This window comes from Coregonus clupeaformis, unplaced genomic scaffold (genome assembly GCF_020615455.1).
Source record: "Coregonus clupeaformis isolate EN_2021a unplaced genomic scaffold, ASM2061545v1 scaf1338, whole genome shotgun sequence".
Lineage (NCBI taxonomy): Eukaryota > Metazoa > Chordata > Actinopteri > Salmoniformes > Salmonidae > Coregonus > Coregonus clupeaformis.
Genome location: NW_025534792.1, coordinates 44,704 through 70,000, shown reverse-complemented (window position 1 = coordinate 70,000; position 25,297 = coordinate 44,704). Strand labels below are relative to the sequence as shown.

General features: G+C 43.0%; 1 protein-coding gene across 1 annotated transcript in view; it reads right to left on the bottom strand.

Annotated features, from left to right (window-relative positions):
* The window catches only part of LOC121553234 (semaphorin-4G), a 57,048-nt gene extending 34,953 nt beyond the window's left edge, over positions 1-22,095 (bottom strand). Inside the window, exons 1-2 of the mRNA XM_041866264.2 lie at positions 22,012-22,095; positions 20,808-21,307 (exon numbers count right to left, since the gene is read on the bottom strand). Coding sequence (XP_041722198.2) covers positions 20,808-20,925 — 118 coding nt within the window. The 5' untranslated portion in view covers positions 20,926-21,307; positions 22,012-22,095. The remainder of the gene's footprint in view (positions 1-20,807; positions 21,308-22,011) is intronic.
* Positions 22,096-25,297: the final 3,202 nt, after the last annotated feature.

Below are 25,297 nucleotides of genomic sequence, written 5' to 3'. Positions count from 1 at the left end.
GCAAGATCACAGCTGCAAACTCCACTATGGCCAAGACCAAAGAGCTGTCAAAGGACACCAGAAACAAAATTGTAGACCTGCACCAGGCTGGGAAGACTGAATCTGCAATAGGTAAGCAGCTTGGTTTGAAGATATCAACTGTGGGAGCAATTATTAGGAAATGGAAGACATACAAGACCACTGATAATCTCCCTCGATCTGGGGCTCCACGCAAGATCTCACCCCGTGGGGTCAAAATGATCACGGTGAGCAAAAATCCCAGAACCACACGGGGGGACCTAGTGAATGACCTGCAGAGAGCTGGGACCAAAGTAACAAAGCCTACCATCAGTAACACACTACGCCGCCAGGGACTCAAATCCTGCAGTGCCAGACGTGTCCCCCTGCTTAAGCCAGTACATGTCCAGGCCCGTCTGAAGTTTGCTAGAGTGCATTTGGATGATCCAGAAGAGGATTGGGAGAATGTCATATGGTCAGATGAAACCAAAATATAACTTTTTGGTAAAAACTCAACTCGTCGTGTTTGGAGGACAAAGAATGCTGAGTTGCATCCAAAGAACACCATACCTACTGTGAAGCATGGGGGTGGAAACATCATGCTTTGGGGCTGTTTTTCTGCAAAGGGACCAGGACGACTGATCCGTGTAAAGGAAAGAATGAATGGGGCCATGTATCGTGAGATTTTGAGTGAAAACCTCCTTCCATCAGCAAGGGCATTGAAGATGAAACGTGGCTGGGTCTTTCAGCATGACAATGATCCCAAACACACCGCCCGGGCAACGAAGGAGTGGCTTCGTAAGAAGCATTTCAAGGTCCTGGAGTGGCCTAGCCAGTCTCCAGATCTCAACCCCATAGAAAATCTTTGGAGGGGAGTTGAAAGTCCGTGTTGCCCAGCGACAGCCCCGAAACATCACTGCTCTAGAGGAGATCTGCATGGAGGAATGGGCCAAAATACCAGCAACAGTGTGTGAAAACCTTGTGAAGACTTACAGAAAACGTTTGACCTGTGTCATTGCCAACAAAGGGTATATAACAAAGTATTGAGAAACTTTTGTTATTGACCAAATACTTATTTTCCACCATAATTTGCAAATAAATTCATTACAAATCCTACAATGTGATTTTCTGGATTTTTTTTTCTCATTTTGTCTGTCATAGTTGACGTGTACCTATTATACAAATTACAGGCCTCTCTCATCTTTTTAAGTGGGAGAACGTGCACAATTGGTGGCTGACTAAATACTTTTTTTCCCCACTGTACGTACATGTTTATTCAACTAAATAAACACACGACAAAACAATAAACAAAACGAAACGAAACGTGAAGTCCTAAGGTTGATACAACAAACCTTAACCGGAACAAGATCCCACAACTCAATGGTGCCAATAGGCTGCCTAAGTATGGTCCCCAATCAGAGACAACGAGCGACAGCTGCCTCTGATTGGGAACCACACCGGCCAACATAGATCCACACATACTAGAATATACAACATAGAACATACACAAAAAAGAACATACACACCCTGACTCAACATATAAGAGTCCCCTGAGTCAGGGCGTGACAGCAGCAGCTGCTGAAAAAATTAGCTCCTACAAATATTGAAATTTATATGGTTTTTAGAGTGAAGTACATCGGAAAAAAACAAAAGAAAACTGCAAGACTGAATAAGAGACAAAACAAGCAACAAACAAAGAAGAAAGGCTTTTGAAAAAGTAACTATTTTTCATAAAATTGTACAGTTATCTTAGCTAGCTGAATTGTTTACCAGTTGCTAAGCAGTTGCTAGGGACTCTCCTGGAAGAAGCTAGCTAGCTAACAAAGAATATCTAGTTAAGAGAAGAAAATACAAAATAAGACAAAATAAGGACAGAAGACATCAAAGTAAAACAGTCCTCTAAAAGACACAAGAATAATACAAGAAACAACGCTTCTATTGCAACATTGTGTACAGCGTTGCTATGGAAATTGTTTACCCACCAGGCATCCAGACGGAGAAAGCTAATAAAAGTTTCAAAGGTTTGATGATGGGACAGAACCATGAATGCCTGTTTGCAGATCTTACCAGTTGCAAAACAAGAACATATTGAATATTTAATACCAAATGAGGGCACATATGGAAAATAGTTATTTGCAACAATTTCCCTTTCTCAAAAAAGAGAGGGATCAGCCAAGGATGTCAGATCAGCATTTTTGAAGAAGCTGACCAGAGCAACACGTATCAAACAGTAAACTTATATAATAATGGAACTGTATTGATACAAGGCAATGATTCAAGCCTCCAGGCTTTTGAGAATATGTTTGCTACCCTAAAAGCAGAAGCTGAACTCATCTCAGAAACTGAGGAACAAGTCAAGGAGGGAGATGGAAAAAAGCAGGCCCCAATGGTCACTGTGACCCAGCAAGAAGCCCTCAGTGTCCCTCTACCTACCTCACCTGCAGCAGACAAAGCCAAGGACATGCCTACAACACCAAGAACACCTGCTATGCAATGTTTCCACAACACCCTTTCTCTCGTCGAAGCAGAGGTCATAGAACTCAGAGAGAACAAGCGTCAAGAGGAGGACACTGTCCAGAAACTAAAAGAAGAGATGAAACAGTTCAGGGAGGAGAGCAGAGCATCTATTGCTAAATTAGAAAGCAGAATGGACGAACTGAGTCAGACAAATGATGACCTCAGAGACCATCTGAGCACAACAAGAAAGGAGCTAGAGTAGAGAGAGAGGTACATTGACACCCTCAACCAGCAGCTAGTCAATATGTCCTCTGCATCTAGAGAACATGTCCACCAGCCTGGTACAACACAAGCAGAACCTGAGACCAGCATGGCCTCCACCACACAGCCTGAGACAGCAGTCTCCCAGTCTGCTCCACCCAGACAGTCACCCACAACTGCAATCCTTATTGATTCAAATGGGAAGTTCTTAGTCCAGGAAAGATTATTCCCTAGACACCAGGTGTATAAGTTCTGGTGTCCTACAACTGACAGTGCAATGCAGCTACTCAGTCAGACCAGGATTGACACCCCCGACAACATGATCATCCACACTGGCACAAACGACCTTCATGCCAAAGGTGAAAATGTATCTGGGGCAGTGAGAAGAGTAGCAGAACGGGCACAGGCTATGTTCCCAACAACCAATATAGTTGTGTCCACCCTCCTACCAAGAAAATACTTCCCAGGACAGTTGATCGACAAAATAAATCAACAGATCACTGTGGACTGTGCCTCACTGCTCAACGTTAGAATGGCTCACCATCCCACTCTGACATGTGAACACTTATACGATAATGTACATCTTGATCAGGACAGTGTCAGAACTTTTGCTAAGGACCTAAAGGATGCAACACTTGGCAGGGACCCACACACCCATCACCCCAACAGCAGAGCCCCCCTGCCCCACCTTCTGAAACAACAGTACCCCCACCATCCCCAGGAGAGAAGAGCCAGACACGGCTTATTACAGCACAGCTCTACAAGACCAGGCCCAACACAGCACAGATTTACCAGACCAGACCCGCCTCAGGACAGCACGACCAGACCAGTCCTGCCTCTGGACAGCACGACCAGACCCGTCCCATCACAACACAGCTCTACCAGACCCGGCCCATCACAACACAGCTCTACTAGACCCGGCCCATCACAACACAGCTCTACTAGACCCGGCCCATCACAACACAGCTCTACTAGACCCGTCCCATCACAACACAGCACTGACCACTACTCCAGGGTCGGGCAGAACACTGTCCTTCAGAGAAGTACACCACATGATGCAGTCCACACCATGTATCATTCAGATCATCAGCCTACATATGCTGAGGTAACCTCTGGCAAAAGACACCTAGAACTATCAGAGATAGGAGAGGTGCGCCAACTACTACATCTAATATGCAGACTACTGGGCTAGACAGACCCTTTAATTCACACGCACACACACGCGCACACACACAGGGTTGCAGATTGCATTGCATTGTACTTATTTTTTGGGCCATTCTTATTAATTTGTTTACAACTATCCTTTATTTTATTGGCACTGGTATTATAATAATAGTGATGTGTAATGGTGTGTGTGTGTGCATATATATATGTGTGTATATGTATGTATGTATGTATGTACAGTGAGGGAAAAAAGTATTTGATCCCCTGCTGATTTTGTACGTTTGCCCACTGGCAAAGACATGATCAGTCTATAATTTAATGGTAGGTTTATTTGAACAGTGAGAAACAGAATAACAACAAAAAAATCCAGAAAAAACGAATGTCAAAAATGTTATAAATTGATTTGCATTTTAATGAGGGAAATAATTATTTGACCCCTCTGCAAAACATTACTTAGTATTTGGTGGCAAAACCCTTGTTGGCAATCACAGAGGTCAAACGTTTCTTGTAGTTGACCACCAGGTTTGCACACATCTCAGGAGGGATTTTGTCCCACTCCTCTTTACAGATCTTCTCCAAGTCATTAAGGTTTCGAGACTGACGTTTGGCAACTCGAACCTTCAGCTCCCTCCACAGATTTTCTATGGGATTAAGGTCTGGAGACTGGCTAGGCCACTCCAGGACCTTAATGTGCTTCTTCTTGAGCCACTCCTTTGTTGCCTTGGCGGTGTGTTTTGGGTCATTGTCATGCTGGAATACACATCCATGACCCATTTTCAATGTCCTGGCTGAGGGAAGGAGGTTCTCACCCAAGATTTGACAGTACATGGCCCCGTCCATCGTCCCTTTGATTCAGTGAAGTTGTCCTGTCCCCTTAGCAGAAAAACACCCCCAAAGCATAATGTTTCCACCTCCATGTTTGAAGGTGGGGATGGTGTTCTTGGGGTCATAGAGAGCATTCCTACTCCTCCAAACACGGCGAGTTGAGTTGATGCCAAAGAGCTCGATTTTGGTCTCATCTGACCAAAACACTTTCACCCAGTTCTCCTCTGAATCATTCAGATGTTAATTGGCAAACTTCAGACGGGCCTGTATATGTGCTTTCTTGAGCAGGGGGACCTTGCGGGCACTGCAGGATTTCAGTCCTTCGCGGCGTAGTGTGTTACCAATTGTTTTCTTGGTGAATATGGTCCCAGCTGCCTTGAGATCATTGACAAGATTCTCCGTGTAGTTCTGGGCTGATTCCTCACCGTTCTCATGATCATTGCAACTCCACGAGGTGAGACCTTGCATGGAGCCCCAGGCCGAGGGAGATTGACAGTTATTTTGTGTTTCTTCCATTTGCGAATAATCGCACCAACTGTTGTCACCTTCTCACCAAGCTGCTTGGCGATGGTCTTGTAGCCCATTCCAGCCTTGTGTAGGTCTACAATTTTGTCCCTGACATCCTTGGAGAGCTCTTTGGTCTTGGCCATGGTGGAGAGTTTGGAATCTGATTGATTGATTGCTTCTGTGGACAGGTGTCTTTTATACAGGTAACAAATTGAGATTAGGAGCACTCCCTTTAAGAGTGTGCTCCTAATCTCAGCTCGTTACCTGTATAAAAGACACCTGGGAGCCAGAAATCTTTCTGATTGAGAGGGGGTCAAATACTTATTTCCCTCATTAAAATGCAAATCAATTTATAACATTTTTGACATGCGTTTTTCTGGATTATTTTGCTGTTATTCCGTCTCTCGCTGTTCAAATAAACCTACCATTAAAATTATAGACTGATCATTTCTTTGTCAGTGGGCAAACGTACAAAATCAGCAGGGGATCAAATACTTTTTTCCCTCACTGTATGTATGTATGTGTATATATATATTTATGTGTATGTACAGTGGGGAGAACAAGTATTTGATACACTGCCGAGTTTGCAGGACTTTCAGCTCCCTCCAAAGATTTTCTATTGTGTTCAGGTCTGGAGCCTGGCTAGGCCACTCCAGGACCTTGAGATGCTTCTTACGGAGCCACTCCTTAGTTGCCCTGGCTGTGTGTTTCGGGTCGTTGTCATGCTGGAAGACCCAGCCACGACCCATCTTCAATGCTCTTACTGAGGGAAGGAGGTTGTTGGCCAAGATCTCGCGATACATGGCCCCATCCATCCTCCCCTCAATACGGTGCAGTCGTCCTGTACCGTTTGCAGAAAAGCATCCCCAAAGAATGATGTTTCCACCTCCATGCTTCACGGTTGGAATGGTGTTCTTGGGGTTGTACTCATCCTTCTTCTTTCACCAAACACGACAAGTGGAGTTTAGACCAAAAAGCTCAATTTTTGTCTCATCAGACCACATGACCTTCTCCCATTCCTCCTCTGGATCATCCAGATGGTCATTGGCAAACTTCAGACGGGCCTGGACATGCGCTGGCTTGAGCAGGGGGACCTTGCGTGCACTGCAGGATTTTAATCCATGATGGCGTAGTGTGTTACTAATGGTTTTCTTTGAGACTGTGGTCCCAGCTCTCTTCAGGTCATTGACCAGGTCCTGCCGTGTAGTTCTGGGCTGATCCCTCACCTTCCTCATGATCATTGATGCCCCACGAGGTGAGAACTTGCATGGAGCCCCAGACCGAGGGTGATTGACCGTCATCTTGAACTTCTTCCATTTTCTAATAATTGCGCCAACAGTTGTTGCCTTCTCACCAAGCTGCTTGCCTATTGTCCTGTAGCCCATCCCAGCCTTGTGCAGGTCTACAATTCTATCCCTGATGTCCTTACACAGCTCTCTGGTATTGGCCATTGTGGAGAGGTTGGAGTCTGTTTGATTGAGTGTGTGGACAGGTGTCTTTTATACAGGTAATGAGTTCAAACAGGTGACGTTAATACAGGTAATGAGTGGAGAACAGGAGGGCTTCTTAAAGAAAAACTAACAGGTCTGTGAGAGCCAGAATTCTTACTGGTTCATAGGTGATCAAATACTTATGTCATGCAATAAAATGCAAATTAATTACTTAAAAATCATACAATGTGATTTTCTGGATTTTTGTTTTAGATTCCGTCTCTCACAGTTGAAGTGTACCTATGATAAAAATTACAGACCTCTACACGCTTTGTAAGTAGGAAAACCTGCAAAATCGGCAGTGTATCAAATACTTGTTCTCCCCACTGTATGTATGCATGTATATATGTATGTATGCATATATGTATGTATGTATATATATATATATATATATATATATATATACATTTTTTTTTCCATTTTTTTTTTCAATGTACTTTACTCAAACCAGTGAATATCACTTATTATAAATGAGATCACTAACTATCAGCTCTTGGAATATCCAGGGCCTGTACTCTTCACATTTTGGTTATAAAACAACAAATCCAGAATTGATTAAAAACATCAAGGGACAGGACATCATAATCCTACTGGAAACATGGGGTCGTGGAGACATAGATACTCAGTGTCCCTCAGGCTATAGAGAAAGTGTACTACCATCAATCAAACATACAAATGTTAAACAGGGCCGAGACTCAGGAGGAATCCTAATTTGCAGAGGTGTGGACTCGAGTCATGTGACTTGGACTCGAGTCAGACTCGAGTCATGAATTTGATGACTTCAGACTCGACTCGACAAAATGTACAAAGACTTGCAACTCGACTTGGACTTTAACATCAATGACTCGTGACTTGACTTGGACTTGCGCCTTATGACTCGAGAAGACTTGCTACGAGGACTTGTAATGACTTGCAAAGGCTTGCTAAGAGGACTTGAAATGACTCGAAACTAAAATGTAGGACTTTGGACTCGACTTGAGACTTGATGGCTTTGACTTTTGACTCGACTTGGGACTTGCCTCATCTTTGACTCGACTTGACTCGGGACTCGAGGGCAAAGACTTGAGACTTACTTGTGACTTGCATAACAATGACTTTGTCCCACCTCTGCTAATTTGGCATAAGCAGGACTTAGCACTGAATGAAATGAAAAAAGGTACTAATCACATTTGGTTAAAACTTAACAAAGGTACAATCTATTGTGACAATGATGTATACATATGTGCAGCTTATGCTCCTCCTTCAGATTCATCATATTATGATGATCAGTTTTTTGACAATCCCCATACAGAAATCATTCAATTTCAGGCAGAGGGTAAAGTGCTTCTTTGTGGAGATTTCAAAGCAAGAACAGGTTCTGAGCCTGACTACACTGATGCGGGAGGTAACCACCACATATTGGGACACCCCTCCTTGTACAGTAGCACAATTATAAATAATAGAAACAGTCCTGACCAAATACTGAACAAAAATGGGAAGGAGTTAGTGCACCTCTGTCAAGCCTTAGGCCTGTACATGCTTAATGGTAGAATCAGAAGGGACTCTTTAGGTCAGTTTACTGACTGCTCAGCTCTTGGGACAAGTGGAGTCGATTATGCCATCACTGACATACATTGACCCCTCCTCCATTAGTGCATTCACTGTCAGACCACAGACACCATTGTCAGATCACAGTCAGATCAACGTGTTTCTGAAGAAATTAACCGGCAATATTCATTCAAAAAACAGCTGAATAAACTCTACAACATGAACCAATCGTACAGATGGGCTCAAAACAGTGCAGAGAGATTCATTGAAACATCGAACTCAAATGAAATGATGAACTCCATACAGTTTTTCAATTACTCACAATACCAAAACAATAAAGAAGGTCAGACCCCAATAATTACAGGGGAATTTGCGTAAACAGCAACTTGGGAAAGGTTTTCTGTAGCACTTTCTTCAAGAGAAAAATGTAATAAGTAAATGTCAAATTGGCTTTCTCCCTAACCATCGTACTACTGACCATATATACACCTTACACACAATAATTAATAAACACGTCCACCAAAAAAAAAGAGGGCAAAATCTTTGCTTGCTTTATTGACTTTAAAAAAGCATTTGATTCTATTTGGCATGAAGGGCTATTCTACAAAATTATCCAAAGTGGGCTTGGTGGTAAGGTGTATGACTTAATAAAATGTATGTACACAGAAAACAAGTGTGCAATAAAAATCAAAACCCAAAGAACATAATTATTTTCACAACGAGGTGTGAGACAAGGCTGCAGTTTGAGTCCAAATCTTTTCAACATTTATATCAATGAGTTAGCAGACATGTTGGACCATTCTCCAGCCCCAGGACTCACACTATTTGACACAGAGGTAAAATACCTGCTACAGTGGGGAAAAAAAGTATTTAGTCAGCCACCAATTGTGCAAGTTCTCCCACTTAAAAAGATGAGAGAGGCCTGTAATTTTCATCATAGGTACACGTCAACTCTGACAGACAAATTGAGAGAAAAAAATCCAGAAAATAACATTGTAGGATTTTTTATGAATTTATTTGCAAATTATGGTGGAAAATAAGTATTTGGTCACCTACAAACAAGCATGATTTCTGGCTCTCACAGACCTGTAACTTCTTCTTTAAGAGGCCCCTCTGTCCTCCACTCGTTACCTGTATTAATGGCACCTGTTTGAACTTGTTATCAGTATAAAAGACACCTGTCCACAACCTCAAACAGTCACACTCCAAACTCCACTATGGCCAAGACCAAAGAGCTGTCAAAGGACACCAGAAACAAAATTGTAGACCTGCACCAGGCTGGGAAGACTGAATCTGCAATAGGTAAGCAGCTTGGTTTGAAGAAATCAACTGTGGGAGCAATTATTAGGAAATGGAAGACATACAAGACCACTGATAATCTCCCTCGATCTGGGGCTCCACGCAAGATCTCACCCCGTGGGGTCAAAATTATCACAAGAACGGTGAGCAAAAATCCCAGAACCACACGGGGGGACCTAGTGAATGACCTGCAGAGAGCTGGGACCAAAGTAAGAAAGCCTACCATCAGTAACACACTACGCCGCCAGGGACTCAAATCCTGCAGTGCAAGACGTGTCCCCCTGCTTAAGCCAGTACATGTCCAGGCCCGTCTGAAGTTTGCTAGAGTGCATTTGGATGATCCAGAAGAGGATTGGGAGAATGTCATATGGTCAGATGAAACCAAAATAGAACTTTTTGGTAAAAACTCAACTCGTCGTGTTTGGAGGACAAAGAATGCTGAGTTGCATCCAAAGAACACCATACCTACTGTGAAGCATGGGGGTAGAAACATCATGCTTTGGGGCTGTTTTTCTGCAAAGGGACCAGGACAACTGATCCGTGTAAAGGAAAGAATGAATGGGGCCATGTATCGTGAGATTTTGATTGAAAACCTCCTTCCATCAGCAAGGGCATTGAAGATGAAACGTGGCTGGGTCTTTCAGCATGACAATGATCCCAAACACACCGCCCGGCAACGAAGGAGTGGCTTCGTAAGAAGCATTTCAAGGTCCTGGAGTGGCCTAGCCAGTCTCCAGATCTCAACCCCATAGAAAATCTTTGGAGGGAGTTGAAAGTCCGTGTTGCCCAGCGACAGCCCCAAAACATCACTGCTCTAGAGGAGATCTGCATGGAGGAATGGGCCAAAATACCAGCAACAGTGTGTGAAAACCTTGTGAAGACTTACAGAAAAACGTTTGACCTGTGTCATTGCCAACAAAGGGTATATAACAAAGTATTGAGAAACTTTTGTTATTGACCAAATACTTATTTTCCACCATAATTTGCAAATAAATATATTAAAAATCCTACAATGTGATTTTCTGGATTTTTTTTTCTCATTTTGTCTGTCATTGTTGACGTGTATCTATGATGAAAATTACAGGCCTCTCTCATCTTTTTAAGTGGGAGAACTTGCACAATTGGTGGCTGACTAAATACTTTTTTCCCCCACTGTATATGCTGATGACTTGGTACTTCTATCACCAACCAAAGAAGGTCTTCAACAGAACCTTAACATTCTAGAGCAATATTGCAATATTTGGGCCCTGGCAGTAAATTTAAAAAAAAACGAAAATGGGAAACTTTAATATGGCAGTGAATGCACTCAAAGAAAAAGCCTGCAGAGCATTGTATGCAATAAAAATGAAATTATTCAAAATCAACATCCCAATTAGAATTTGGACCAAAATATTTGACAGTGTAATCCTACCAATAGCTCTTTACGGAAGTGAGGTTTGGGGGCCACTCAATAAACTGGACTTTAAAATATGGGACAAACATCCAATTGAAGCCCTACATGCAGAATTCTGTCGGAAAATCCAGAGAAATACACCAACTAATGCATGTAGGGCAGAATTGGGCCGCTTTCCAGTAGTAATGAAAATACAGAAAATATCATTACAATTTTGGCTACATCTAAATTCAAGTCCAAATTCAAGTCTGCAATTTAAAGCACTTCAAACCCAAGAGCTGAGCCCTCTCAGTCAGATGGTGTTGGACCTAACCAACCAAGCTGACACCAGCACTGCTTCAAAAGAAAGAATTCCAATGAACAAAATCATGAACCAATCAAAGGACTCATATTTACAACATTGGAAAAACGAAACAAAATCCCAAAGCCGACCAAATTGCTATCTGACCCTAAAAAGAGAATATGAATTGGCTGATTATCTCTACTCTGTCATAGATACGAATCAGAGACAGATCCATACCAAGTACAGGCTGAGTGACCATCAATTGGCAATAGAAACCGGTAGACATAAAAAGACATGGCTACCCAAAGAGGAGCGTATATGTGGTCACTGCACGACAGGGGAGGTAGAAACAGAAATGCACTTTCTCCTTTACTGTGATCAATATTCCTCACAAAGAGATTCATTATTCACAGAAATGACTAGATTTATTCCAAATTTTAACTTATTAAACCCAGAGGAAAAACTAAAAATACTCATGGGCGAAGGAGCAATGGCTCCTCTTGCAGCCAAATATGTATTTGCCTGCCATAGCCTGAGGGACACTGAATAATAACATCTGCATAATAAATAGTAACGTACTTATTATTATTGTTATTGCTATTATTGTTATTACCATTATTATTGTTGTTTATCATTCCAAATAGTAGTGGTATGGGTGGTAATGGTAATGATGGCAGTTTAATGATGGTGGTGGTAGTAGTGGTAGTAATGATGATGGTAGTTGTAGTACTGATATATAATGGTGAAGATGACCGTTATTTAGTTATAAGTTAGTTATAGTTTCATTTTCCATATTTAGATTTGTATATTTATTATATTTATACTATTGACTGTTACCATTTTATTGTTGTTATTTATGTATTATTATTTACTACCATTTTTTATTATTATTTGTTATTATTTATTATTTTATTACAATGTATATTGTATACATTGTTGCTTTGGCAATATTGACGCAATGTTTTTCATGCCAATAAAGCAGCTTGAATTGAAAAAAAATGAATTGAGAGAGAGAGATGGAGAGAGAGAGAGAGAAAGAAAGAAAGAAGAAAGGAAGAGGAGATGGAGGAAAGGATCATTTATTATAGTGCCCTCTTACATGTACACCCTGACCCCATTGACACTGTGTGTGTGTGTGTGTGTGTGTGTGTGTGTGTGTGTGTGTGTGTGTGTGTGTGTGTGTGTGTGTGTGTGTGTGTGTGTGTGTGTGTGTGTGTGTAAACTGACTCAGCAGCCTAGTATATACAGTGGGGAAAAAGTATTTAGTCAGCCACCAATTGTGCATGTTCTCCCACTTAAAAAGATGAGAGAGGCCTGTAATTTTCATCATAGGTACACGTCAACTATGACAGACAAATTGAGAAAAAAAAATCCAGAAAATCACATTGTAGGATTTTTAATGATTTTAATATTTTCCACCATAATTTGCAAATAAATTCATTAAAAATCCTACAATGTGATTTTCTGGATTTTTTTTTCTCAATTTGTCTGTCATAGTTGACGTGTACCTATGATGAAAATTACAGGCCTCTCTCATCTTTTTAAGTGGGAGAACTTGCACAATTGGTGGCTGACTAAATACTTTTTTCCCCCACTGTAACTGTAATTAGTTCTCCAGTTGAAAGGCTGTGATATAATAATGACCAGACACAGAGGGGGGTACTAGTGTGTGTGTGTGTGTGTGTGTGTGTGTGTGTGTGTGTGTGTGTGTGTGTTTGTGTGTGCAGCTTATCCCGAGTAATGACACATGCCTTTTATTTAGGAAGTTACACAAAATATAACTTTGCCCTGTGCTTCTCCGAGCATGCACTTCGTAGGCCTATAGCCATCTCTGGGTGTGCTACTCTCGAGGGATCATCAACTAGATTGTTCTAGTTGATTGATCGAGGGATCAATCAACTAGAACAACACTTCTTGTTAGAACGGACGACCAGGCCTTTTACATAATGTAGCAACTATGAATTAACGACTGGAATTAAGAATTAACGACTGTAGCATCATGACCAAAAGAACTAACGACCAGATTTCTGTCCGGTCTATTTCTTCTGGTGGAATAATTAAATTGTATGAATTTACTTAGAAAAATAACGTTTCGAATGAAAATGTGTAAATCATTGTTGTTTTAAGCAATAAGGCACAAGCGGCAGTGCTGTATCATTAATACTGTCACAGGTAAATGGTGTTGTTTGGAGATCACGCGGAGATTCGCGTGCCTCATTGCTTTTATAAAATGTTTCCCAACTTATCCAGACATCACTGGCTGAAATGACATTTTTGCATCTACCTACCAATTTGGAGATTCGTTGGTATTTTGGTCCATTAATATTAGTATTTTCAAAAAGTAAACATAAAAAATTCTAAATCTTGATGAAAAAAAAAAATGTCTTTAGTTTTTCGCACTACCATCATCGAAATGTCATGAATTTTAACCACTTTAAAATGGACATACATCCATAATTTCAAAGCCCATTTCATAGAGAATGTAACAAACTGGACTACATGTAGTAACTTACTTTGAAGAGATGGTGATTGGGTCTAAATAGGTGTACTTGTCTTTAAATGCCATTTTCCAAAAGTCAGACTCTCACCAACTCCTTTTCCTCAGCTTTTGTGTGGTGATCCTTAGATTCTCCAGACTTGCCCAGAGGGAATTGTTGATATGTTGTACATTTTATATTCTACGTAACATTTTCTTAATTTTACATACATGTATTTAGTATTTTAGAGATATGATGCAACAAATATTTTGACATCTGTAAGAGGATAAATACTCATTGCACAAAGGACAAGATGCCAGAAATCATTTACATTCAAGCCAGTGTGGCAGCCAAATCGGCGCCAAGGCGATGTATAATACAATGAGATGAAAATCCTTCCTGTTGTAATTGAAAATTCAACCGCAATACTCAGTCAACTCCACTGGGGATTATGTGGGTGACTCAGACATTCAGCTGGACGTGATCAGTGTCTACTACAATAAATTATCATGTGAGTCTATCTGTGTCTCTAATACAGGAGTCAACATTCTCTGTCAATCTCTGTGACCATCCCTAGAGTATTAACATTAGTGTATTGATACAATGTTTAGTGCAGTAACAGTAATCAAAGTCATTCTCATTGCGTTCTCAAATGTATTAGGGAATTACATGTAGCAACAATGTACCCAATTATCCACAGTCCATCCCCCTAACCACTTGTCACGGTGTGATTTTTTCTCCCCAGTCTCCAAGTATGTCCCCAGATCCATCCTAGTAGTGATCAAAATTCACCTTTATAATAATCATCGCATTTGCAGACTAACAGTAATATACAATTGCTAATGTGATGAGTAGGCCTAGGTCTACATTCGGCAACAGCAGGACTAGTCACTGCAGCCAATTGGTAGTTACAGTCTTGTCCCATCGCTGCAACTCCCGAGAGCCATGCGTCCCCCGAAACATGACCCCGCCAAGCCACACTGCTTCTTGACACACTGCCCGCTTAACCCGGAAGCCAGCCGCCATTGTGTTGGAGGAAACACTGTAGAGCTGGCGACCGTAGTCAGCGTGCATGCGTCTAGTCGCCACAAGGAGTCGCTAGAGCACGATGGAACAAGGACATCCCAGGCGGCCAAATCCTCCCCTAACCCGGACGACACTGGGCCAATTATGCGCCACCTCATGGGTCTCCCGGTCGCGGCCGGCTGCGACACAGCCTGGGATCGAACCCGGGTCTGTAGACCGCTGCGCCAATCGGGAGGCCTTGCAGCCTAATAAGTTAATTTAACTCACGACTGTTGGCAAAAAAGACAGTTCTGAAAAGATCACACATTCGAGGCTCAGCCCCAGGGGTAAATTTTTTAAGAAGGTCCGGGAGAATGTTGGCCTTTTATTAACACATTACATGCAATTGTCATTTTAAAGATGGAATCGGAGGTAGGGGGAAACAACCCACGGCCATTGTTATTCGTATTGTCTTGTTGACGAAGCAGAGTTGGGGAGCGCTGGGGGAGCGTCGTGCATTGGGGTAAAGCAAATGGCAGTACACATGCTGCTGTTCTATCGCACGTGCAATGATGTCTGAGGGGGAAAAAACCCTGTGTTTGTTGTTTGCTGTAACTTATTTATTGTTGTAATATCACAAACAGAAATGGCAGTTTCACCATTAATGATTTCAGCTTTAAAGACTGACAAACTGAGATCATTCAAAACGACATAGTCTTGAATGCAACCAATCGCCTAGGCCTACAAAAAGTGAGGAGACACAGATTGAACAATATGATGTCGATCTAGCCTGGTGGAGGAGATGATAGTCCTTAAACAACCTTGCAGAGGCACCAACTCATCCAATGATAAAGACAGTGAAGGCGGGGCTTAGTCTCAGAAACCCCACCCCACACTGCGGCTGTCCCCATAGGAGAACCCTTTTTGGTTCCTCAGTAGAACCTGTGTTGGTTCCATGTAGAATCCTCTGTGGAAAGGATTCTACATGGAACCCAAAAGGGTTCTACCTGGAACCAAAAGGGTTCTACCTGGAACTAATACGGGTTATTCAAAAGGGTTCTCCTATGGGGACAGCCGAAGAACCCTTTTGGTTCTAGATAGCACCTTTTTTCTAAGAGTGTAGGCAACAGTAGTGACTAGGGTCTGGGGATCATGACGGACTGTCTTGGTAACTTCGAAAAGGGGAGACCATTTTTTGGGGAGGGTCCTCTTCAGACAGACAACTCTCCCAACAAATCACAGGTTTGGCTAGGCGGAGCTTAAAATGCAGGCAGGGAGTGTGCTCATGAAAAACTCTTACCATAGCCTGTAGGCAGACATGCCAGAACATCACAATTCTAAACCAAAGTGCAGGAAAAACCTTTGCAGTGGTTTTAGTGAAGGCAGTTGATGCAAACTAGCCACTTGTGAAATGCACTCATTAAAAACAACCTCCGTGATCTCCATCTTGCTAGCTACTATTTTGTGTCCGGGGGATGTTTATGCTAGAGAAAGCCTGTTTATGTAAGAAAGCCTGATGTCACAACTCCGCCCTCTCCTCTATGCCTAACTGACGTCTAAGTACAGACGTGTGTGCTAGAACATTGGTACATTGTGGGAGTCAACCAGTCTGTCTAGAGGGACTACACACAGCCCCCCACTCCCATAAAACCAATTCACATTGAAACGGAACAAGATCTGGAGCCGTATGTATCAAGTGTAATAGAGTAGTGTTGATACCAGGCGGTGTCAGAAGAAGGCCCTAAATAGACTCCAGCCACCCAAGTCCTAAACTTCTCTCTCTGCTACTGCACGGCAAGCGGTACCGATGCACCAAGTCTGGAACCAACAGGACCCTGAATAGCTTCTACTCCCAAGCCATAATACTGCTAAATAGTTAGTTAAATAGTTAACCAATAGCTACCCAGACTATCTGGATTGACCCTTTTTGCACTAACTCTTTTGACTCTTCACATTCGCTGCTGCTACTGTTTATTATCTATCCTTGTTGCCTAGTCACTTTATCCCTTCCTATATGTAGATATCTACCTCAATTACCTCGTACCCCTGCACATCGACTCGGTACTGGTACCCCGTGTGTATATAGCCAAGTTATCGTTATTCATTGTAGATTTATTCCTTGTGTTATTATTTGTCTATTCTTTCAATTTTTTTATCTTTGCATTGTTGGGAAGGGCCCGTAAGTAAGCATTTCACTGTTAGTCTACAACTGTTGTTTATGAAGCATGTGAAAAATATATTTAGATTTGATTTGATCTAGGATTAGTTTAGCCTTTTAGATCACAATGAATAACAACACATGGACAGGGGGATCTGATCCTAGATCAATATTCCTACTCCGAGATGCTTTACGAATATGGGTCTTTATTCCTGGAGAGAAGACTTGTGGACAAGAAATGACTGATTTCTCCACCTCTGTGAAGGTACTAGTAGCTAGTAGCTTCTGAGTTGTTATTAAGAAGATACTTATCTGTGGCCAAGGCTGAGCAGTCACACACTTCACAAATAATTATCAACAATAAATGTATACTCTTAGAAAAAGAGCTCCAAAGGGTTCTTCCTGGAACCAAAAAAGGGTTCTTCAAAGGGTTCTCCTATAGGGACAACCAAAGAACCCTTTTAGGTTCTAGATAGCACCTTTTTTATAAAAAATATTTTACAAAGAACAATAGCAAGTGCTTCTCTATGGGCCGATTTCCCTGGACTAAGAATTGCTTCTCTATGGGCCGTTTTCCCTGGACTAAGAAGTGCTTCTCTATGGGCCGATTTCCCTGGACTAAGAAGTGCTTCTCTATGGGCCGATTTCCCTGGACTAACAAGTGCTTCTCTATGGGCCGATTTCCCTGGACTAACAAGTGCTTCTCTATGGGCCGATTTCCCTGGACTAACAACTGCTTCTCTATGGGCCGATTTCCCTGGACTAACAACTGCTTCTCTATGGGCCGATTTCCCTGGACTAACAACTGCTTCTCTATGGGCCGATTTCCCTGGACTAAGAAGTGCTTCTCTATGGGCTGATTTCCCTGGACTAACAAGTGCTTCTCTATGGGCCGATTTCCCTGGACTAAGAAGTGCTTCTCTATGGGCCGATTTCCCTGGACTAAGAAATGCTTCTCTATGGGCCGATTTCCCTGGACTAACAACTGCTTCTCTATGGGCCAATTTCCCTGGACTAACAACTGCTTCTCTATGGGCCGATTTCCCTGGACTAAGAAGTGCTTCTCTATGGGCCGATTTCCCTGGACTAACAACTGCTTCTCTATGGGCCGATTTCCCTGGACTAAGAAGTGCTTCTCTATGGGCCGAATTCCCTGGACTAAGAAGTGCTTCTCTATGGGCCGATTTCCCTGGACTAAGAAGTGCTTCTCTATGGGCCGATTTCCCTGGACTAAGAAGTGCTTCTCTATGGGCTGATTTCCCTGGACTAACAAGTGCTTCTCTATGGGACGATTTGCATGGACTAACAACTGCTTCTCTATGGGAGAATTTCCCTGGACTAACAAGTGCTTCTCTATGGGCTGAGTTCCCTGGAAAACAAGTGCTTCTGTAAGGGCCAAATTTCCCCGGAAAATAAGTGCTTCTCTATGGGCCGATTTCCCTGAACTAAGAAGCACTTCCAAGGGACAACCTCTACTGTTTGTTAGTTTAGAAATAGGCTCTCTGTCTGGGAAACCCTTATATGTTTTATAGGTATTATACAAGGTTGCTGGAAAACCTTGGTAGAGCATGGGTGAAGTTAGGCCTTGTGGTGCTCATGTGAATTTCCTTTCTTATTGCGGCTTCAGACTAGCCTAACTGGTACATTTGTGTTTCATTTCTTATACTAGGTTTGAAATCCCATCTTTCTTTATGTTTTTTGACTTCCCAGTGAATAGCATTAATCAGACACAAAGGACAGTGCCCATATTACATTCCTTCTGGGTGATTGTATAACCAGTCTATTCTATTCTCTCCCCTGGAATCATGTGAGATGTCCTCTGTAAGCAGAACTGTGAAAGACAAGGCCATTCACACACACTGATGCATGTGCACCCACGCACACACACACCACACTCACACACCCACAGTATACAAAATGTGCCTGTCATTGGGAGTGTGTTGCAGAGACAATGCCTGTAATCCCAGTGTTGTGACTCCCTACGACAGGTGAGAGGACAGGATACACACACCCAACACACAAATAGACGAACACATGAACACACACACACACACGGACCTAAGAGGAACGACAACATCACCCTCCCTCCCCCACACACATTCTGAGAGGGCTAATGTTCTTTCACACACACACCTTGAGGGAGAGAGAGGATCCAGAGGTCACTGGGGGTCAGGGGTTACTAAAGGTTAGAGTTCAACTCCGCCTCAGGCTGGGGTTTTATCCCATATCAGGATTGACCTGAAAGTCTGACTGTACATGGTGAGAATTATTCATGTCCTATTCATGGCCCTTAGCTACGGCTAAGCTTGACTGGGAATACACACACTGGATTCTCACATACCGTGTCTGCTATTCAACTCATTAATGAGCAATTCTGTTTGTTACCTTTAATTACAGTGTGTTTGTGTTTAGGAGAGAGATCCTGAGGACTTCATTTACTGAATCAATATTTTGAAGGGCCTCAGCTGATCAGAACATGGTTTTCAGATGCACATTAAGTATAGAACCGTGTGTTTCAGCCCGTCTTCTCCCCACTGGTCTCTTTATCAGCAGTGTACAAGGTTAACGAGCAAGGCTTCTTTCCCAGCATCTTTGTATTGGAGATACAGGAATGTAACTTAAACTTCACACACGTTTTTAGACCAGTGAAAGCTATGGGTGATTTATATCATATTACTCCCCCTCTCTCCCATATCTCTCTCCTCCCACCTAGGCCTGCTTGCACCTCTCCACTCTTCTCCCTGAACCTTTCTTTCTATTGGTCTTTTATGTCACATTTTATTCATTAGTAGTGATCGAACCCACAACCCTGGCATTGCAAGCACCATGCTCTACCAACTGAGCTACACAGGATCTTCCTCACTGCGTACTGTTTACAGTGAATGTCACCACCTCCCAAAGCATCAATCAGACTCAGCGATAGGCTATGATGTAGATACAGAAAGTAAACAGCATAGTGGGTCAATTTCCGCAACAACTAAGAGGGTTGAAGAGCGAGGCTCAACTTCTCCGCTGTTTTGGTGCCTTGGCTACCACTCTGTGAACAAAGTGAAGCGAACCCGTGCACATGCACAGATACTGTGTGTGACTGTGTGAGAGAGAAGTCTTGCATCTCGCTCATCTCAATATCTGCGGTGCTGCTCGTGGCAAGGTCATTTTGCTGAGTATACCTTTCAGGTTAGGTGTGTATTTTAACCACCCCATGGTGGGTTTGGAGCGTTGCCATGGTAACACTTAGATGAAAGAGATTAGTCAAAGTGTGCAGATAAAAGGAAGGATAAAATACAGACTTAAGAAAGAGAAGGAGGAGAGAATAAAGACTTGAAGGTAGAAAGAGAGAGGGAGACGAGTCTAAGAGGGAGAAGGGATTGGTGCGGCAAGCAAGTAATGGAGGAAAAATGAGAGGAATGAGAAAGGAGATGAGAAAGGAGTTGAGAAAGGAGACGGGAAAGGAGACGGGAGGTACAATGATGTGAAGGTGGACAAGAAAGAAGAAGGAGAGATAAAGAGTTTATTTAGATATAGAGAAGAAGAGGAGGAGGAGGAGGAGAGGGGACTAAGGGAGGAGAGGAGGAGGAGGGGAGGGGACTAGGGGAGGACCATTGACCAAACAGCCTCTTACAGATGTGGTCGCATAAAACCACAAGCAGATTAGTTTTCACTCTGGCACATTCCAATGACACACACAGGTGTGAGAGTCTCTCTCTCTCTCTCTCTCTCTCTCTCTCTCTCTCTCTCTCTCTCTCTCTCTCTCTCTCTCTCTCTCTCTCTCTCTCTCTCTCTCTCTCTCTCTCTCTCTCTCTCTCTCTCTCTCTCTCTCTCTCTCTCTCTCTCTCTCTCTCTCTCTCTCTCTCTCTCTCTCTCTCTCTGGGATGGGGAGGAGAGGGTTTCCAAAACAATCGTTTTCTCCTGTCCCTCTACGTATCTATCGTGTGTGTGTGTGTATGTGTGTGCGCGTGCTTACCGCTGGTAGTTACAGTGATCCTGGGGGTGACATCCAGGTCCATGGGGGGTCTGAAGGGGTATCCCCCAACACCACAGCTTAGGAGCAGGAGAAGGGGGGACAGGGCAGCACACACCATCTCCACACACACCCACCAGGGGGAGAGAGCTTCCCTCCGACTACTCCTCAGCGAGGAGTACACACACACACACACACTGTGGAAAACACACTCTCATACACACGCTAATGCTTCCATTCACATGAACACACACTAGCGAGTTCCCGTTCTCCTACTATTCAGAGCAAGAATCTCGCACACTGACTCACCCGCTCAAGCAAAGAAACACTGTCACTCAGACACACACACACACACGCTGGAAGGCAGTCTTCTCTTCTCTCAGCAGACACACACACATATACACACATATAGCACACCCACACCAACAAACACTGGAATCTCTCGCTCTCTCTCTGGGCTGAAGGCTGAACCGGCTGGCTCATCTACTTGCTGCAGGTTCCATCTAAAGAGAAAACATGTCAGACTTTATCCAACGTCATCTACACTCTGATCTATTGCTGCCAGGAATTGTTGTCAAACTCCAAACACTCCAGTAGCATACATTTATACATTCAGCAATCATTAACATCATAACCACAGCAATCATTACTGTAACATCACAACCACAGCAATCATTACTGTAACATCATAACCACATCAATCATTACTGTAACATCATAACCACAGCAATCGTTACTGTAACATCATAACCACAGCAATCATTAACATCATAACCACAGCTATCATTACTTTAATATCATAACCACAGCAATCATTACTGTAACATCATAACCACAGCAATCATTAACATCATAACCACAGCAATCATTACTGTAACATCATAACCACAGTATTAATTACTGTAACAACATAACCACATCAATCATTACTGTAACATCATAACCACAGCAATCATTAACATCATAACCACAGCAATCATTACTGTAACATCATCACCACATCAATCAATACTGTAACATCATAACTTCATATATAGCATGCGTATTAATCAACCAACCACTGTGTAATATGTATAATAAATCAAGTAAAAACTTCCAGATGAGATAGCGATGGAATACAATGGAAATCCAGAAGATTGAAATGAGTGTGAGCGTGAAAGCACTAAGGGAAGGTAAATCCACAGAGAAAAGGAGAGAATAACATTACCTTTTGGTTGATGAGACGGAGGAACGACAGCTAGCTGGGAGTGTTACTACAGGCTGCAGAGGAATGAGAGAGAGACTGTTGTTTGTTGTGTGGAGAGAAATAACTTAGAGAGAAGGGTAAGAAACATGACGCTGTCAGAGAGAGAGAGAGAGAGAGAGAGAGAGAGAGAGAGAGAGAGAGAGAGAGACAGAGAGAGAGAGAGAGAGACAGAGAGAGAGAGAGAGAGAGAGAGAGAGAGAGAGAGAGAGAGAGAGAGTAATAGAATGATCCTGCTGCACACTATAGTAGAAGGGGGAGCTAGGTAACTGATCAATATAATGAGAGAAGAGAGGAAAGATAGAAAAGGAGTTTGATGATTGCAGCTTGACACAGTGTCTCTAGCTTCCCCTCAGTTCCCTGTCTGTTGCAGGATGACATAGTGTCTCTAGCTTCCCCTCAGTTCCAGCATGACATAGTGTCTCTAGCTTCCCCTCAGTTCCCTCTCTGTTGCAGCATGACATAGTGTCTCTAGCTTCCCTTCAGTTCCCTCTCTGTTGCAGCATGAAATAGTGTATCTAGCTTCCATTCAGATCCCTCTCTGTTGCAGCATGACATCGTGTCTCTAGCTTCCCTTCACTTCCCTCTCTGTTGCAGCATGATAAAGTGTCTCTAGCTTCCCTTCAGTTCCCTCTCTGTTGCAGCATGACATAGTGTCTCTAGCTTCCCCTCAGTTCCCTATGTTGCAGCATGACATAGTGTCTCTAGCTTCCCCTCAGTTCCCTCTCTGTTGCAGCATGACATAGTGTCTCTAGCTTCCCTTCAGTTCCCTCTCTGTTGCAGCATGATATACAGTGGGGAAAAAAAGTATTTAGTCAGCCACCAATTGTGCAAGTTCTCCCACTTAAAAAGATGAGAGAGGCCTGTAATTTTCATCATAGGTACACGTCAACTATGACAGACAAAATTAGAAAAAAAAATCCAGAAAATCACATTGTAGGATTTTTAATGATTGTATTTGCAAATTATGGTGGAAAATAAGTATTTGGTCAATAACAAAAGTTTCTCAATACTTTGTTATATATCCTTTGTTGGCAATGACACAGGTCAAACGTTTTCTGTAAGTCTTCACAAGGTTTTCACACACTGTTGCTGGTATTTTGGCCCATTCCTCCATGCAGATCTCCTCTAGAGCAGTGATGTTTTGGGCCTGTCGCTGGGCAACCGGACTTTCAACTCCCTTCAAAGATTTTCTATGGGGTTGAGATCTGAGACTGGCTAGGCCACTCCAGGACCTTGAAATGCTTCTTCTGAGCCACTCCTTCGTTGCCCGGGCGGTGTGTTTGGGATCATTGTCATGCTGAAAAGACCCAGCCACGTTTCATCTTCAATGCCCTTGCTGATGGAAGGAGGTTTTCACTCAAAATCTCACGATACATGGCCCCATTCATTTCTTTTCCTTTACACGGATCAGTCGTCCTGGTCCCTTTGCAGAAAAAACAGCCCCCCAAAGCATGATGTTTCCACCCCCATGCTTCACAGTAGGTATGGTGTTCTTTGGATGCAACTCAGCATTCTTTGTCCTCCAAACCACGAAGTTGAGTTTTTACCAAAAAAGTTCTATTTTGGTTTCATCTGACCATATGACATTCTCCCAATCCTCTTCTGGATCATCCAAATGCACTCTAGCAAACTTCAGACGGGCCTGGACATGTACTGGCTTAAGCAGGGGGACACGTCTTGCACTGCAGGATTTGAGTCCCTGGCGGCGTAGTGTGTTACTGATGGTAGGCTTTGTTACTTTGGTCCCAGCTCTCTGCAGGATATTCACTAGGTCCCCCCGTGTGGTTCTGGGATTTTTTGCTCACCGTTCTTGTGATCATTTTGACCCCACCGGGTGAGATCTTGCGTGGAGCCCCAGATCGAGGGAGATTATCAGTGGTCTTGTATGTCTTCCATTTCCTAATAATTGCTCCCACAGTTGATTTCTTCAAACCAAGCTGCTTACCTATTGCAGATTCAGTCTTCCCAGCCTGGTGCAGGTCTACAATTTTGTTTCTGGTGTCCTTTGACAGCTCTTTGGTCTTGGCCATAGTGGAGTTTGGAGTGTGACTGTTTGAGGTTGTGGACAGGTGTCTTTTATACTGATAACAAGTTCAAACAGGTGCCATTAATACAGGTAACGAGTGAAGGACAGAGGAGCTTCTTAAAGAAGAAGTTATAGGTCTGTGAGAGCCAGAAATCTTGCTTGTTTGTAGGTGACCAAATAATTTTTTTCCACCATCATTTTGCAAATAAATTCATTAAAAATCCTACAATGTGATTTTCTGGATTTTTTTTCCCTCAATTTGTCTGTCATAGTTGACGTGTACCTATGATGAAAATTACAGGCCTCTCTCATCTTTTTAAGTGGGAGAACTTGCACAATTGGTGGTTGACTAAATACTTTTTTTCCCCACTGTAGTGTATCTAGCTCCCCTTCAGTTCCCTCTCTGTTGCAACACGACATAGTGTCTCTAGCATCCCCTTAGTTCCCTCTCTGTTGCAACATGACATAGTGTCTCTAGCTCCCCCTCAGTTCCCTCTCTGTTGCAGCATGACATAGTGGGGTTATTCAGCGCATACCCTATGAGGTCCAGAGTCTGCTGTTTTTCTGTTCTACTTGATAATTAATTGCACACACCTGGTGTCTCAGGTCTAAGTCAGTCTCTGATTAGAGGGCAACAATAAAAAATGCAGTGCAACTGGCTTCGAGGTCCAGAGTTGAGGGACATAGTGTACTATGTCTCTAACCTCACTTCAGTTCCCTCTCTGTTGCAGCATGACAAAGTGTATCCAGCTTCCCCTCAGTTTTCTCTCTGTTGCAGCATGACATAGTGTCTCTAGCTTCCCTTCAGTTCCCTCTCTGTTGCAGCATGACATAGTGTCTCTAGCTTACCCTCAGTTCCCTCTCTGTTGCAGCATGACACAGTGTCTCTAGCTTCCCCTCAGTTCCCTCTATGTTGCAACATGACATAGTGTCTCTAGCTTCCCCTCAGTTCACTCTCTGTTGCAGCATGTGTGACGACCCTCCCACTCTGTCTGCCGTATTCTCTCTTTGCTCTTGTTTCCTTATTAGGATGCCGGTGGGCGGAGTTGGGAGGGTCGTCAGCTACATGGGAAACACCTGGGCCGGGTGTGTCCCAGCATAAATGGACCTCTTCCACATTCATTGAGGAGACTCTCTTCAGGCAGATACTTTGACTTTGGTTGTGGTATTTTTTTGTGGCCTTTTTGGTTGTTGCTTTGGCACCTCAACACTTTTCCATAT